General features: G+C 35.4%; 1 protein-coding gene and 1 non-coding gene across 5 annotated transcripts in view; one reads left to right on the forward strand and one right to left on the reverse strand.

The window, feature by feature from the left end:
- The window catches only part of CFAP70 (cilia and flagella associated protein 70), a 113,474-nt gene that overhangs the window by 78,049 nt on the left and 18,558 nt on the right, over positions 1-16,867 (reverse strand). For 3 of the 4 annotated variants that reach the window (XM_086680003.1, XM_086680000.1, XM_086680001.1), the window contains exons 4-8: positions 10,306-10,404; positions 10,066-10,145; positions 6,190-6,369; positions 3,636-3,818; positions 568-662 (exon numbers count right to left, since the gene is read on the reverse strand). In XM_086680003.1, the coding sequence (XP_086536129.1) occupies positions 568-662; positions 3,636-3,818; positions 6,190-6,369; positions 10,066-10,145; positions 10,306-10,404 (637 nt within the window). The remainder of the gene's footprint in view (positions 1-567; positions 663-3,635; positions 3,819-6,189; positions 6,370-10,065; positions 10,146-10,305; positions 10,405-16,867) is intronic. The other variant, XM_086680002.1, reaches the window with a different exon arrangement.
- LOC112854949 (U6 spliceosomal RNA) lies at positions 7,206-7,308 on the forward strand. The gene has a single exon (XR_003223020.2). It is a non-coding gene; the product is annotated as a U6 spliceosomal RNA (small nuclear RNA).

Raw genomic sequence — 16,867 nt, forward strand, 5'->3', positions numbered from 1 at the left:
TGAGCTACGCAGGCACCCCTCTAACCCCTGATTTAGTCTGAATGACAACGTGTATAACAAAAACATAATTCCAACCTCTTTTGCATCTAGAGATGGCCATTGAGATATAAAACTGAAATTGTAAGTTTCTAGGAAGGCTCTATAAGAGGGTCTAAGATACCCAGCATGTATCCTTTTTTATCCCTAAACACTCGCCCTTTCCAGCTTTCTTTGAGGAATGTGAATATGCAGGATAGAGCTCCAATGGCCATTCTGGACCATGGAACAACCTTGTGGATGGAAAGCACATGTTAAAGAAGGTAGAGCAAAAATAAAGATGGAGCCTGTATACCTGATGGAGCTACACTGTGGAGCCACCATACATATCAGCTCTGGACTTGTTTTATATGAAAAAGGAATCAGAACCCACCATGAGTGAACCACGATCACTAAAAGCCTCTGTTATTAGCAGATTTGGTGGAAGGGATTCTCAGATCACCCTAACTCAAATATAGATAAAATTAACAAAAGTAACATTTCTTCCCACCTCTAGTTGTTGCTTAGACATAATCCCCTTCCTCTTCCTACCTGACTACTGCAGGAGGATCAAGGTAGCAGCGACTTTCCAGGTCCCAAGTAATCCTTTTCTTTATGCACTCTGCTTGGTTCCTAAATTCCCTGTCCTGTAAAATAATAAGAGACTTTTGTTCTCTCAGTGTGCCATGGTTTCATCCTGCTAAATCTGTAAGTCATTCTTTTAAGGGATTTGATCACAACACTATTACTATTACTATTACTATTACTATTACTATTACTAGTATAACTACAACTACTACTGTAACTACTACCACATCTTAAATTTTAGGGTACTTTACTATTACTAAAGTACGTAAGATAATTTATATTACCTTCACATTAATTTAGTAGTAAGTACCAAAAATTCACTCATATAATCTCAATCACTGATTCTCAACCTTGAATGCATATTAGAATTATCTGGGAGCTTTTAAAAAAATCAACACCTGGGCAGTGGTAATACATTTTTTTAATATTTATTTATTTTTGAGAGAGAGAGAGAGAGAGAGAGAGAGAGAGAGTACAAGTGGGGGAGGGGCAGAGAGAGACAGAGGCACAGAATCTGAAGCAGGTTCCAGGCTCTAAGCTGTCAGCACAGAGCCCACAAGGGGCTCAAACCCACCAGACATGAGGTCATGACCTGAGCCAATATTGGTCGCTTAACAAACTGAGCCACCCAGGAGCCCCAGTGTAATATTTTGAAAGTAAATTCTTATGTAATTGATCTCAGTTAGGGCTTGGCCATTGCTATTGTTTTTTTTTAATTTGTTTTTTTAAATGTTTATTTCTTTTTGAGAGACAGAGTGCGAGTGCGGGAGGGGCAGAGAGGGAGGGAGGCATGGAATCTGAAGCAGGCTCCAGGCTCTGAGCTGTCAGCACAGAGCCCGACGTGGGGCTCGGACTCACAAACCACAGTATCATGACCTGACACCAAGTTGGATGTAAAACAGACTGAGACATCCAGGCGCCCCATTGCTATTGTCTTAAAAGCTTTCCAGATGATTCAAGCGAGCAATCAGGCTTGAGAGCTAATGATCTAAAGTAATATATATATATATATATATATATATATATATATATATATATATATACATATACATATATAATATATATGTATATTATATATATATATATATATAATGGGTTATTACTCAGACAGCAAAACAAATGAAATTTGCCATTTGATGGAGATAAACTGTATTTTGCTAAGTGAAATAAGTCAGTCAGAGAAAGACAAATACCATATGATTTCACTTATACGTGGAATTTAAGAAACAAAACAGAAGAACATAGGGGAAGGAAGGAAAAAAAGAAAGAGGGGGGAAAACCATAAGAAACTATTAACTATAGAAACAAGCTAAGGGTTGCTGGAGGGGAGGTAGGTGAGGGAAGGGTTAAATGGGTGATGGGTAGCAAGGAGGGCACTGGTGATGAGCACTAGGTGTTATATGTAAGTGACGAATCACTAAATTCTACTCCTGAAACCAATATTACACTATATGTTAACTGGAATTTAAATAAAAACTTGAAACAAACAAAATTTAAAAATAAACTAAAATATAAGATCTAAATACGTAAAATAAAGTATCTGATCTAAATGAAAGTATAAATCAAGAAACAGTATGAATATTCACTAATCACAATGATGAGAGAAGATACTGCACAATGTTTTTCAAATATTGCCAGATTTATTTCAACTATTTAAAATATTTAGTCAGATACTTAAAATAATTCAACCATCCTCATTTTACAAATAATTTTATTGAATTTTTCCACTAATGATTATTAGCTCATTCAAGAAACATTTGCCAGTATGTTTGCAGCATTTTCTATGCTCTTGACAAGTATAAGTTGCAGTAAAATAGAAAGAAACAGGGAAACAAAGAAAGAAAATAAAAAGAGAAAGAAAGAAGGAGGGAAAGAGAAGGATGGAAGGAGGAAAGGAGGGAGGAATAAAAAGAAAAGAATAATTTCAACAACCTAACTGATCACCAATAGCAGACTGGTTAAGTGAATTTAAGTGTGTCTATATAATGTCATGTTATACAGCAAGTACAAATAAAGAAAGAAAAAGAATGATGGGCCGCCTGGGTTATTCAGTCAGTTAAGCGGCCAACTCTTAATTTCAGCTCAGGTCATGATCTCATGGTGGTGAGATGGAACCCCACATTGGGCATGGAGCCTGCATAAGATTCTCCCTCTCTTCCTCTGACCTTTACCCACTTGCACTCTAGCTCTCTCTCAAAAAAAAAAAAAAAAAAAGGAAAAAAGAAAAAGATAAAAGAAAAAGAATGAGAATGCTCTTTAAGTAGTGATGTGGAAATCACCAAGATCTACTAAAAAGCAAGTTGCGAAACAGTATGAGTATGCCACCAATAAGGAAAGAATACATGTATGTACTGTATGTACATATATGTGTGTATATAAATCAAAACTGACATTTTCCCTGCTTTTAATATGATTAAGCACTCTATATACTCAGTTAAAAATAAACCCTTAAGAAAAATATAAATAAACAAATAAATAAATAAATAAATAAATAAATAAATAAATAAGTTAATTAATTTACACCCTCAGAGAAAATAAAAATAGCAGTTTCTTCCTGACAGGTTCTAGTTCTGAAAATAACAATATTTTGAATACTTTCTGTAAATCTGGACTTCCTAAAGAAAAACAATTTTATCCCTGACTTTTACTATACTGATGTCTGAGTCAGTCTTTCTGAAATCTATTCCTTTTTGCATTCTTTGCAAGGAAACTTTGCTCTTCTAAATATTTTTGTCTGTGAGTCTTTCTTTCTTCCTTTGAGTATATATATTTGCTTTTATATGCATGACTATGATCATATTATTGCCTACTCAAAAGTTCATAAATTCAAAATAAAATAAAGAGTAAATTTGAATTTAATAAACTATTTTGTTTGTTGAACTTAAGAAATTAGGAGACATTTTCATCAGAATTAGACAATTGTTTTATTTTAACAAGTAACAGATTTATATAAATTAGAGTGATTCAAAAAATGTCTTGCCATCTGTCTATGCACTTAGTTTGTCTCAAAAAAAAGTACATAATTCTCTCACCTCAGGGTGATTGAGTTCTCCTTCTTCTTCCTCATAGGGCCCACCAACAATGAAAGCATTAGGAATGTCATTAGCTCCTGGAGCCAGAATGTTGGCAATTGGCCATTTTTTAGGCCGGGGAACAGGTTCTCTTTCCCCTCCAATCTTCAGAGTTCCATTCTTGAACAAAATGGGATAGTCTTTCTACAGAATAAATTATCATACATCAGGAAGTTTTGTAAAAGAGTTCAAAATGAACAAAAAAGTTTATTGAAGTATATTTTCAGTGTAATGTTGGGTATTATCTAACAGACCCTTCCTTTTGTGATTATCTGATTCTGTATTTGTGCTGTTTTATAATTCTTTAATTTATAAAAAAAAAATAGTAACAATGCAAGTTATTCTTGTCCATAGATATGCAAACATATTTTGTCCAGTGGAGATATAATCAATTATTGACCTGTGGCTGATGATGAGTTTAGAATTATTAGGAAATTCATCTCAACATTCCTGATTGCTTATATATGGGTGTTTTTTTCCCCAATTCTCCTTTGAACTGGTTTAAAACCCTTTTGTCATTTTATATTTATATGAGAGTTATGATATACCTTTTTAAAAATTACTTTTTTAAAAACAAACAAATCTGACAAGGGTTAACAATACAGGCACTTTCCTATGTATAATTTATCTAATATATACTTGTAAAAGAAAATTAACAAAGATGTAAATAGGCAATTTGTAGAAAGGGAAATTAGAAAATCCAATGTTTATATAAAAACATGCTAGATAACCTTAATAATAATTGAGATGCACATTAAAACTATGAGATATCATTTTAAAACATAGATTGGCAAAGTCAGTCTGAAAATATCAAGCACTGGCAATATTGTAAAGGGTATGGTATTCTTTTTTTTTTTTTTTTTTCCAACGTTTATTTATTTTTGGGACAGAGAGAGACAGAGCATGAACAGGGGAGGGGCAGAGAGAGAGGGAGACACAGAATCGGAAACAGGCTCCAGGCTCTGAGCCATCAGCCCAGAGCCCGACGCGGGGCTCGAACTTGCGGACCGCGAGATCGTGACCTGGCCGAAGTCGGACGCTTAACCGACTGCGCCACCCAGGCGCCCCAAGGGTATGGTATTCTTATACATAGTTGATGGAAGTATAAATTGGTATAACTGTGAAAAGCAATATTGCAGTCTCCAGTAAATTTAAAATTGTCATACCCTGTAACTCAACAATTCTAGTTCTTTGGGAAGAACTTTTGTGACAGAAAGGCATTTCTGGAATGGCAGAGTAAGGACCTCTGAAAATTTGCTCCTCCACAGAAATGAGAATGCTGGCAAAAACTTCAAAATTAAGCATACCATGACCATTCAATGGAGAAAGGACAGTCTTTTCAATAAATGGTGCTGAGAAAACTAATTATCCACATGCAAAAATATCAAGTTATATCCTTACCTTAAACCACATACAAAAATTAACTCAAAATGGTTCAAAGGCCTAAATCTAAGAGCTAAAACTATAAAACGTTTAGAAGAAAACACAGGGGGGAAAACCTCTTGACATTGGATTAAGCAATGATTTCTTGGTTATGGCACCAAAGGCAGAGACAATAAAAGAAAAAAAATAGATAAATTGGACTTCATCCAAATTAGGAATTTTGTGCAGCAAAATATACTAACAACAAAGTAAAGAATGGGAGAAAATATTTACAAGTCACATACCTGATAAGGGATCAATAGGTAGGCTATATAAAGTACTTTTAAAACTCAACAACAAAAAACAACCAGATTCAAAAATGGGCAAAACACTTGAATAAACATTTCCCCCCAAAAAGATATACAAATGGCAATGTAAGGAGGGGAAAAGATGCTCAACATCATCAGTCCTTAGGGAAATGCAAATCTAAAACACAAGGAAATGCCACTTCATATCTGTAAGGATAAGTATTATAAAAAAAAACAAACAACAACAACAAAAAAAAAAACCCCAGAAAATACTAGATATTGATGAGGATATGGAGAAATTGGAACCCTTTACACTGCTGGTGGGAATGTGAATAGTGAAGAGGAATTGGAGGGTTCTATGCTGAAAAGTAAATTGCAATAGAACATCTGAGAGTATTAACTAATTATACCTTTTAGCAAGCAACTTTGAAATATCTATCAAGAGCCTCAAAAAATCCATATATAATTACTCTATAGAAATTTGGACTAAGAAAATAACCTGAAATTAAGAGAAAGTTTTATATAATTAAGTACATTGTATAAAATCCACAAAATATACGCATAAAAGTAATGTGTAGCAATATATTAAAATTATCAATTTTAAAATGTTTTACATATTTTCCACCATAAATATGTATTTATTGATACAAATTATATGCAATGTATATTACATATAACATGTAAACTATAGATATCTATATATAAAACATTAGAAAACTTTTTTTAAGCCTAAAATAAATTTCCTCAATTAATAGAGCTTGCTTTGAATGAAATCTTAGCAGGTAAGGAAGAGATGACCATATGAGTGTTTAAATCTATCTAAATATCTGGCTGTAGGGCTTTACCTCTCCAACTGATGGAACTTGCAGACCAACCATGTAGTTCTGCAGAGGGCCTACTGGAATGAAAGATTCAGGCACAGAGTAGGCAGCCTCCAATGTGACCTTCAGTAGATTGCCTCCTAAAATCTGTGCTGTGGTCAATAAGGGCTCTGCCACAAATACTTTAACTTCAAGACTGCACTGCTGGAAAAGAATAAAATTATGCAGCATTTTGCAAATGCAAGAGGCCTCCCCACCCTTTTTTTCATTATCTCATTTGAATCTCATATCACTATTCAAGGTAAGAAGGTCAAGTTTAATTATTTCCATATAGAGGCTTCAAATAACTTTCTCTAGGTCCCATAAGTTAGAACTATAGCCTAGATGAGAATCTTATTCCTAAGCTAGAGGCCTTTCCCCTCTACCATACTCAGGTCACACATGTATACAAATACACATAGAAGAGGAATCAGAAGGTTCTATAATGAAATGTTAATAGTAGTTTCACATGAGTGAGATTGAGCTGCTTTTTTTTGCTAGTTTATATTCTGTGACTATTTTTGTAACTTAAATGTAGTACTTTTTTAAAATTTTAGGTTTTTTACTAAGTATTTGAAAATCATATTCTTTACTATATTTCTATTTTTCACAGATGAGAAAGTACTTCTTGGTCCCATGAATGAGCTCAAAAATGAATTTTTCAGAAGAGCTGCCAAGGATTTGATGTTAGTGATATATCCAAATAGGGCTGTCATGACTTTTTCAACTAGAGAGGAGAAAGATAATTTGTTCATTTTTTAATTTTATTTCTTAGGAATCAACATTAATAAGAATAATTGATATTATTGTTAAAGAATTTTGTATTCCACTAATGAGAAATTTCCAAGTTATATCTCCAATATAAATTCTGATTTGGCAACGTGCTTTTTAACAAGAAAACTGTTTTTTCAAATATATATGTATATACCCATATAGATAGATAGATATAGATACAGATATAGATACATATGTATATATCTGACATTTTCACACAGGATACCATAAAAAGTAGCTTTAAAATGTGTATTGGCTAGAACAATACAGAGATTAGCATGTCCCCTCCACAAGGATGACATGCAAATTCATGAAGCATTCCATATAAAAATAAAATAAAGTAAAATAAAATAAAATGTGTATTGGTTGCTAATTATATGCCAGGCACTTTACCACAGCATTAGGAATATAAAGATAGGGGCACCTGTGCGGCTCAGTCATTCAGCGTCCAAGTCTAGATTTCGGCTCAAGTCATGATCTCATGGTTCGTGAGATCAAACCCCACGTGGGTTCTGTGCTGACAACATGGAGCCTGCTTGGGATTCTTCCCTTCCCTCTCTCTCTGCCCCTCCTCGCACACACACGTGCATGCTCTCTCTCTCTCAAATAAGTAAATAAACTTAAAAAAAAAAGGAATATAAAGATAAAGGAGATGTGGCTCTTTTTATTATGGGATTCATATTATAATTCCATGATTTATGGTAAATGCTATAAAAGAGACCTGTATAAAATGCCCTAGTCCCTAGTCAAGGAGCACCAAGGAGGAAGTGAATAGTTAATTATTGGGGTGGGGAGAAGTGAGAAATGGTGACGTCTGAAGTGACTTACAAAATGAGTAAGAGTTTGCAATTTAGATAAGCAGGAAAAGGAAAGAAAATAATTCTGAACAAAAAGAAGAGTTTATGTAAAAGAGGATTGAAATAGCATGGTATATTCAGTTCAGATGTAAGTAGTTCAGGATTTTATAATATAAAACATAATGAGGGGAGTCTGAGAGATGTGACTGAACAAGTGTCAGACTCCTATTATAAAAGCTGTTGCATGACTGCTAGGGAATCTAGACCTTAACATGTAAGCAGTGGGGGAATCCATGAACTACATAGTACTGAGCAGGGGATGAGATGTGACCATATTCCCTTGTAAGCCACCCTACAAACACCCTTCCACCCATGGGAAGGCGAAACTGGGGGAGGCAAGGGTAGTTACAAGGCTACTTGTAATGTTCCAATGAGAGATTATAAGGCAATAAAGAGTGGGGATAAAGCTAAGGAGAGTCCAGAGGACTTAGAAGATATAAAAGGCTAGATTTGCTAAAAGGCAGATTTGGGGATTGGTTGTATTTAGGGTCCGAGGGAATTTTTTTTAAGTTTATTTATTTACCTTTTGAGAGAAAGAGAGCACATGTCCATGAGAGAGAGAGAGAGAGAGAGAGAGAGAGAGAGAGAGAGAGAGAAGGAGGGAGAGGGAGATGGAGAGGGAGAGGGAGAGGGAGAATCCCAAGCAGGCTCCATACTGTCAGTGCAGAGCCCAACAAGGGGCTTGATTTCACGAACGGCAAGATCATGACCTAAAGCAAGAGTCAGCCACTTAACCAGCTGAACCACCTAGGCACCCCAAAGGAAAGCAGATTTTAAGAAACAGAGGCATTGAATAATGTCATACCTCTGATCAATCAATATGTCTCTGGAAGGATAAGTAAAATGTCCCTAAGGTTTCTAATTTGTATCACTCAATCAATCAAGACAAGGAATACTTGAAGATGAATTGGAACTTCTTTTCCAAGAACAGGTTTATATCATTTTACTCTTTGAGTCTTGAGAATAATCAGTGTAATGCTTAAATATAAAATTAGTGCGAATTCTGGGGGCGCCTGGCTGGCTCAGTCAGAAGAGTATGCAACTCTTGATCTCAGGGTCATGAGTTTGAACCCCAAGTTCAGTATACAGATTACTTAAATAAATAAAACTTAATAAATAAAATAAAATGAGAATTCTCAAACAAATAGAAATTGTCATATTTTTTCACTGAGTGTGTAAAACAAGTGAACACAGGAATACTATGAGCAAATATCCTAAGGACTAATAATCCATTTGACTGACTTTTCTTCTAAAGATATGTAAGGAAAATCAATAGTACATAGGCAGGGACATGGAACCAAGAAAGGCAGACTGAGCTCAAATATATACCTCTTTCTAGCACAAATCACATGAAATGACAGAAAAATACTAAATTATATCTTTAGAGCCAATAAAAGGATAATGCTATAATATCCTTGGAAAATAAGAAATGCCATCACTAGACTACATAGTTTTAGTAATCTTAGAAAGACAGAGAGCAAATTAAATCAGATATTAAACAGAACCAAAAACAAACAAACAAAAACTGAGAAGAAACCAACCACAGCCTAAATAAGAGGGAAAGAACCACAGGAGATGCAGGAGTGGATTATGGCAGCTCCAAGGTCAGAATCAACAAGAAGCAGGGAGGACCTACAGTAATGGTTAATTAGGGAACTGCATTTGAAATAGTTGGGTCATTTGAGCCTTCCTCTCTCTTTTACTTGTGCAAAACAGAAGGCACCTGGGTATCTGCTGAAAGTGAGTGCACTTGCACCAGAGTGGCAAAAGTAACGCCCCAAGAAGCTACCAATCCCCAGGAAGAATGGAAAACAAAGCCCAGAAGACACCAGTGGCACAGACTACCAATTCAGGCTCACTATGCCAGAAAGTGTTTTAGGTGCATTCATATATTATTCAATTTAATCCATCAGGACATAGCTCAAGAGGCATTTCCATGGTTAAGCCTTCCTTACATGTACCCCTGGGCAAAATAACCAATAACTATTCTGTGCCCACATGCCCCATTCCACCATCTAATCACACTGATTATAATCCATGGTGTGTAGATTATGGACTCCTAAAGTAGGACTCTGCCTTATTTATCTTTGTTTCCCAGAACTTAACGCTATGTGTGCCTGTGAAAAGAAGACACCTGATGAACTGGACTCAAATAAATTGAACCTTTATAGCAAATAGACTTGGTAGACTAAATGGCTAGCTGAAAGTTGAGATTTAAAACTCTGATTACCTTAGCACCTGATCGAAGTGATTCTAAAGGCGAGCCTGGCACAGGGTGCAAGGGGATTATTGTTTCAAATGAACTTTCTCCTGCAAGAAGAAGGCAAAGTCAAGTCATAGAAGGAAAGGTTAGGCAGAGATAAATGTGCTCATCTTTTTATTAAGTCCCTCAAATTCACTGAGGGACTTCACTGGAGCTAAATTTTATGAGCTTTGCTATATCTGCTATTGAGCAAATCACACATCTGACCTTCCAGTAAAGGAAGAAGGTCCACCACAGCTTGACCAAGAATTAAGGTCTTCTCATCTTTCTGTTTCTTTTCCTTTGGTAAAACTTCAGTCATAGTTACTAGAAAAATCAAAACAAAGAAAATGAGAACACGTCTGGGTCATCCATCAGATAACCCTGGTGCAGCTAACAAAGCATTGTCAAAGAAATTTAAGAGAAATTAACTTGAAACTTGAGAAGGCACCATTATTAGTGACTTCTGGTGGAAAATACTGAACCACCCGAGCGACCTATTAAACTTTTTGCATACAAGTTATAGTAAAAAATGGACTTTACATCATAATCGGTACACACATATAAAAGTAACTGATACATATGATTAAAACAAAGTTCCATGTAATATTCATCCTTAATAACTGAAAACCCTTAGATATTTTCTATTCTATTTCATGTGTAAGAAATTACTGGTCATGGGGCGCCTGAGTGGCTATGTCATTTAAGGGTCCAACTCTTGGTTTCGGCTCAGGCCATGATCTCACAGTTTGTGTGCGCGAGGCCCGCATTGGGCTCCATGCTGACAGTGTGGAGCCTGCTTGGGATTCTCCCTCTCTCTCTGCCCCTCCCCTGCTCACGTGCTCTGTCTCTCTCTCTCTCAAAATAAATAAACTTAAAAAAAATACTGGTCACAATCCCCTTCAATTGATTTTAGGAATGACTACACAGTTGCAATCTGCAATTTGAACAATACTGTTCTAGATCTTTTGCCTAGCATACGGCTTAGCAGACCTTAGAGTGATTGATAGAGCCTCAAGGTATGTACCAGGTTTTTCACTGCAGCATTACTCTGTGTATGTGCTTAATATTTGCTATGAAAAATTTGAAATACATAAAAAGTTAGGGAGATTGGTATACTGAATGAATACTATATAGTCATCACCTAGATTTAACAATAGTTAAATATTGTCATATTTGTTTCATCTATTCTTGTTTGCTGAAATAATTTCAAGTAAATTACAAACATCATGATATTTTACCCCTAAAGTATACAAATTCAAAACATGGCGTTTTCCTACATAATCACAATAACTTTATCAATCTAGCAAGTGTATAATAAATTAGATGTAATTCCTTAATTCATCTAATGTCCAGTCTACATTTAATATTTCTCAATTATTCCAAAATTTATTTTGTAGCTGTTTTGTTCAAACTAGGATCCAATCAAAGACCACACGTTGCATTTGGTTCTCATGTTTCTTTTTTTTTTTTTTTTCCTCAACATTTACTTATTTTTGGGACAGAGAGAGACAGAGCATGAACGGGGGAGGGGCAGAGAGAGAGAGGGAGACACAGAATCGGAAACAGGCTCCAGGCTCTGAGCCATCAGCCCAGAGCCTGACGCGGGGCTCGAACTCACGGACCGCGAGATCGTGACTTGGCTGAAGTCGGATGCTTAACCAACTGCGCCACCCAGGCGCCCCGGTTCTCATGTTTCTTATATTTCTTTTCATTTAGAACAGTTTTCCTCCCACATACTTTTTTTCTATGACACTGGTTTGTTGAAGACATCAGGCCAATTGTTTTATAGAATGTCTCATTTTCTGGATTTGTCTCCCCTTTTCCATGGTGTTTAATTTGTTTCTCAGTTCTTGTTTCCTGTAGACTTAGGTTCATCTTCAGTATTTTTGGCAATTTTTGGCAAAGATAATACAATTTGATAACATACATGCCTATGTAGTATGTTATCAAACTCTGTGATCTTTGTTTTCAAAAGATGAAAATATTTCAAATGGCAAAATATTCTTTTTTTAATGTCTGTATTTTATTGTGGTAACAACACATTACATAAAATTTACCATCTACCCATAGGTGTACAGTCAATGGCATTATACACACTCACACTTGATTATTGTTAATTATAATCTTAATGTGTTTTTTAATGTTTATTTATTTTTGAGAGAGAGAACATTAGCAGGGGAGGGGCAGAGAGCTTGGGGGACAGAGCATCCCAAGCGAACTCCACTCTGACAGCAGACAGACCGATGTGGGGCTCGAACTCACAAAATGTGAGATCATGACCTGAGCTGAAGTCGAGTGCTCAACTGACTGAGCCACCCAGGTACCTCTATTACTATTTGTTTTCAGTGTTTATATATCTTGAGAGAGAGAGGGTGTGTGCACGTGCACAGAGAAGTGGCAGGGAGAGAGAGAGAGAGAGAGAGAGAGAGAGAGAGAGAGAGAGAGAGAGAAAGAGAGTGAGAGAATCCTAAGCAGGCTCCATGCTGTCAGCACAGAGTCCCACTTGGGGATCGATCCCACAAACCACAAGATCATAACCTGAGCTGAAATCAAGAACTGGACGCTCAACTGACTGAACCCCCCAAGTGCCCCAAACACATTTACACTTTTGTGCAACCATCACCACTCTCCATCTCCATAACTCTTCTCATCTTCTAAAATTGGAACTCTATATCTATTAATTATTCCCATTCTCCCCCTCCTACTGGACAGAGGATCCTTCCTATCCCTATGTATTTGATTACTCTAGGTACCTCATACAGCATTGGTCTTTTTGTGACTGGCTTCTTTCAGTTAGCAAAATGTCCTCAAATTTCATCCATTTTGTAGCATATGTCAGACTTTCTTTCCTTTTTAAGGCTGAATAATATTCATTTGTATACATGTCACATTTTGCTTATCCATTCTGTCAACAGACATGTAGATTCCTTACACATTTTACCTTTTGTGAATAATGCTGCTATGAACATCAGTGTACAAATATTTCTTTGAGACCCTGCTTTCAAATCTTTTGGATATATTCTCAGAGGTAAAATTGCTGGATCATATGATAATTATATTTTTAATTTTTTGAGGAACTAGCAGTTTCCACAGTGACTGTTCTATTTTACATTCCCACCAAATACAGATTCCAATTTGTCCACATCCTTGTCAACACTTGTTTTCTGTTTGTTTGTTTTTTTATAGAAACCATCCTAATATGTAAGAGGTGATATCTCATTGTAGTTTTGGTTTGCATTTCTATAATGATTAGTGATGTTGCACATTTTTCACGTGGTCATTACCCATTTGTAGATCTTTGGAGAAAGTTCTATTCAAGTCCTTTGTCCATTTTTGAATCAGGTTGGTTTTTGTTGTTATATTCTGAATATTAATTTCTTATCAGATACATGATTTGTAAATATTTTTCTCCCATTCTGTGGGCTGCCTTTTTACTCTGTAGGTAGTGTCTTTTAAGGCACAAGATATTTAAATTTTCATAAAGTCCAATTTCTTCCTTCCTTCCTTCCTTCCTTCTTTTCTTTTGTTCTTTCTTTCTTTCTTTCTTTCTTTCTTTCTTTCTTTCTTTCTTTCTTCCATCTTTCTGTCTTTCTCTTTTTTTCTTTTGTTACCTGTGCCTTTAGTATCCTATCCAATAAATCATTACCAAATCTAACATCATGAAGCTTTGTCCTTTATATTCTTCGAAGCGTTTTATTGTTTCAAGTCTTGCATTTAGGTTCTTTATCCATCCTGAATTAATTTTACATATAGTGTTAGGTCCAACTTCTTTCTTCTGCATGTGGATATCTAGTTTTCCTAGCACCTGTTGTTGAAAAGACTGCCTTTTCCTTATTAAATGGTCTTGGCACCCTTGTCAAAAATCATTTGACCATATGTGTGAGGGTTTATTTCTGGGCTCTCTATTCTATTCCATTGTTCTATATGTCTCTCTTTCTGCCAACATACTTTTTTGATTACTCTAGTTTCGTAGTAAGTTTTGAAAACAGTGAATAAGAGACCTCAAACTTTGCTCTTTTTCAAGATTGTTTGGCTATTTGGGGTGTCTTGGAATACATATGAATTCTAGGTTGGGTTTTTCTATTTCTGCAAAAACAAAAATTGGTATTTTGATAGTGATAGAATTGAATCTGTAGATCACTTTGGGTAGTATTGGCATTTTAACAATATTAACTTTTCCAATTTATGAATATGGGATGTGTTTCAATTCATTTGTGTCATCTTTAATTTCTTTCAGCAAAGTTTTGTAGTTTTCATTATACAAGTCTTTCATCTTCTTGGTTTTTTTTTTTTTTCTTTTCAAAAAAAATTTTTTAATGTTTATGTATTTCTGAGACAGAGAGAGACAGAGCATGAGCGGGGAAGGGGCAGAGAGAGAGGGAGACACAGAATCAGAAGCAGGCTCCAGGCTCCGAGCTGTCAGCACAGATCCTGATGCAGGGCTCGAACTCACAAACCATGAGATCGTGACCTGAGCTGAAGTCGGTCGCTCAACCGACTGAGCCACCCAGACACCTCACTTCTTGGTTAAGTTAATTCTTAGATATTTTATTCCTTTTGATGGAATTCATTTATAACTCACTTTTCATGTTGCTCATTGTTAGTATATAGAAATGCAACTGCTATTTGTATGCTGAATTTGTATCCTGGTGCTTTACCAAAGTCATTTTTTCCAACAATTGTGTGTGTATGTGTGTGTGTGTGTGATCTTTGTTTTCTACATATATGATCATATAATCTGCAACAGAGATCATTTTACTTGTTCTTTTCCAATTAGGATGCCTTTTATTTCTTTTTTCTTGCCTAATTGCTCTGGCTAGAACTTTTATTATTATTTTGAAAAGAAGTGGTGAAAGCAGGAATCTTTGCTTTGTACTTGATCTTAGAGGAAATGCTTTCAGTCTTTCACCATTAAGTATAATGTTCACTGAGAAATTTTTATATATGGCTTTTATCATTTTGAGGTAGTTTCGCTCTATTTCTACTTTGCTAAGTGTTTATTTCATGAAAGTTCTTGAATTTTGTCAAATGCTTTTTCTGTATCAAGTGAGATGATTATGTGGGTTTTTTCTTCATTCTGTTGATTTGATTTATTATATTGACAGAGTTGTATGTTGAGCCATCTTGCATTCCAAGAAAAAGTACCACTTGGTCATAGTGTATAATCCTTTTAATATGCTGCACAATTTGGTTTGCTAGTATTTTGTTGAGCATTTGTGCATCAATATTCATAAGAGACATTGGTTTGTAGTTTTCTTATAGCAACCTTGTCTGGCTTTAGTGTCAGGATTATGCTGGCCTCACTGAATGAGTTAGGACATGTTCCCTCCTCTTCAATTTTTTTGGGAAGTTTCAGTAGTATTGGTATTAGTTCTTAAAGTATTTGATAGAATTCACCAGTGAAGCCATCAGGCCCAGAACTTTCCTTTGTTGGGAGATTTTTTGTTTTTTATCACTGATTTACTCTCTCCTCATTAGTTATAGTTCTATTGAGATTTTCTTTCTTTGTGATTTAGTCTGGTAGTTTTGCATCCCTGTGAATTTTTTCATTTCATCTAGATTGTCTAATTTGTTGGTGAACAATTTTTCATAGTACCCTCTTATATTTCTAATTTGTTATAATTGGTAGTAAGAGCCCCATTTTAATTTCTAACTTTAGTTATATGCATCTTCTCTCTTTTTTCTTAGTCCATCTAGCTAAAAGTTTGTGAATTTCATTGATTTTTTTAAAAACGACTTTTGGTTTCACTGATTTTCATTGTTTTCTTATTCTGTATTTTGCTTACCTCTCCTTTTGTTTTTATTATTTCCTTTCTTCTGTGAGTTTTGGAATTTTGTTCTTCTTTTTCTAGTTCCTTAAGTTGTATAGTTATATTGTTGATTTGAGATGTTCCTTGTCTTTTAAATTTATTTACTTACTTTTAATTCCAGTACAATTAATGTACAGTGTTATATTAGTGTCAGATGTACAATATAGTGGTACAGGGGCACCTAGGTGGCTCAGTCAATTAAGCATCTGCCTCCTGATTTCAGCTCTGGTCATGATTTCAGGGTCATGAGATTGAGCCCTGCTGTGAACACAGAGCCTGCTTGGGATTCTCTCTCTCCCTCTCCCTCTGTCTCACTCTCCCCACCCCAAATGAACAAATATTTAACAAAACAAAACAAAACACCAATATAGTGGTACAAGAATTCTATATATTACTCAGTGCTCATCATGATAAGTGTACTCTTAATCCCCTTCACTTATTTCACCCATCACCCCACCCACCTCCCTCTGGTAACCACTAGTTTGTTTGGGTTAAAAGTCTGTTTTTTGGTTTGTCTCTTTTTTTGTTTCTTTGTTTTGTTTCTTAAATTCCACATGAGTGAGGTCATATAGTACTTGTATTTCTCTGACTTATTTCACTTAGCATTATATCCTCTAGATCCATCTATGTTGTTGCAAATGGCAAAATTTCATTCTTTTTTATGGCTGAGTAATATTCCATTGTATATATTTATCACATCTTATTTTTCCGTTCATCTATCAATGGACACTTGGGTTACTTCCATATTTTGGCTATTATAAATAATGCTGCAATAAACATAGGGGTGTATATACCTTTTCGAATTAGTGTTTTCATATTCTTTGGGTAAATGCCCAATAGTGGAATTACTGGATCATATACTAATTCTATTTTTAATTTTTTGAGGAATCTCCATACTGTTTTCCACAGTGGCTGCACCAATATGTATTCCCACTAACAGTGCATGCGAGTTTCTTCTACACATCCTCACCAACCCT

Source organism: Puma concolor, chromosome D2 (assembly GCF_028749965.1).
Source record: "Puma concolor isolate L17-30 chromosome D2, mPumCon1.1.hap2, whole genome shotgun sequence".
NCBI lineage: Eukaryota > Metazoa > Chordata > Mammalia > Carnivora > Felidae > Puma > Puma concolor.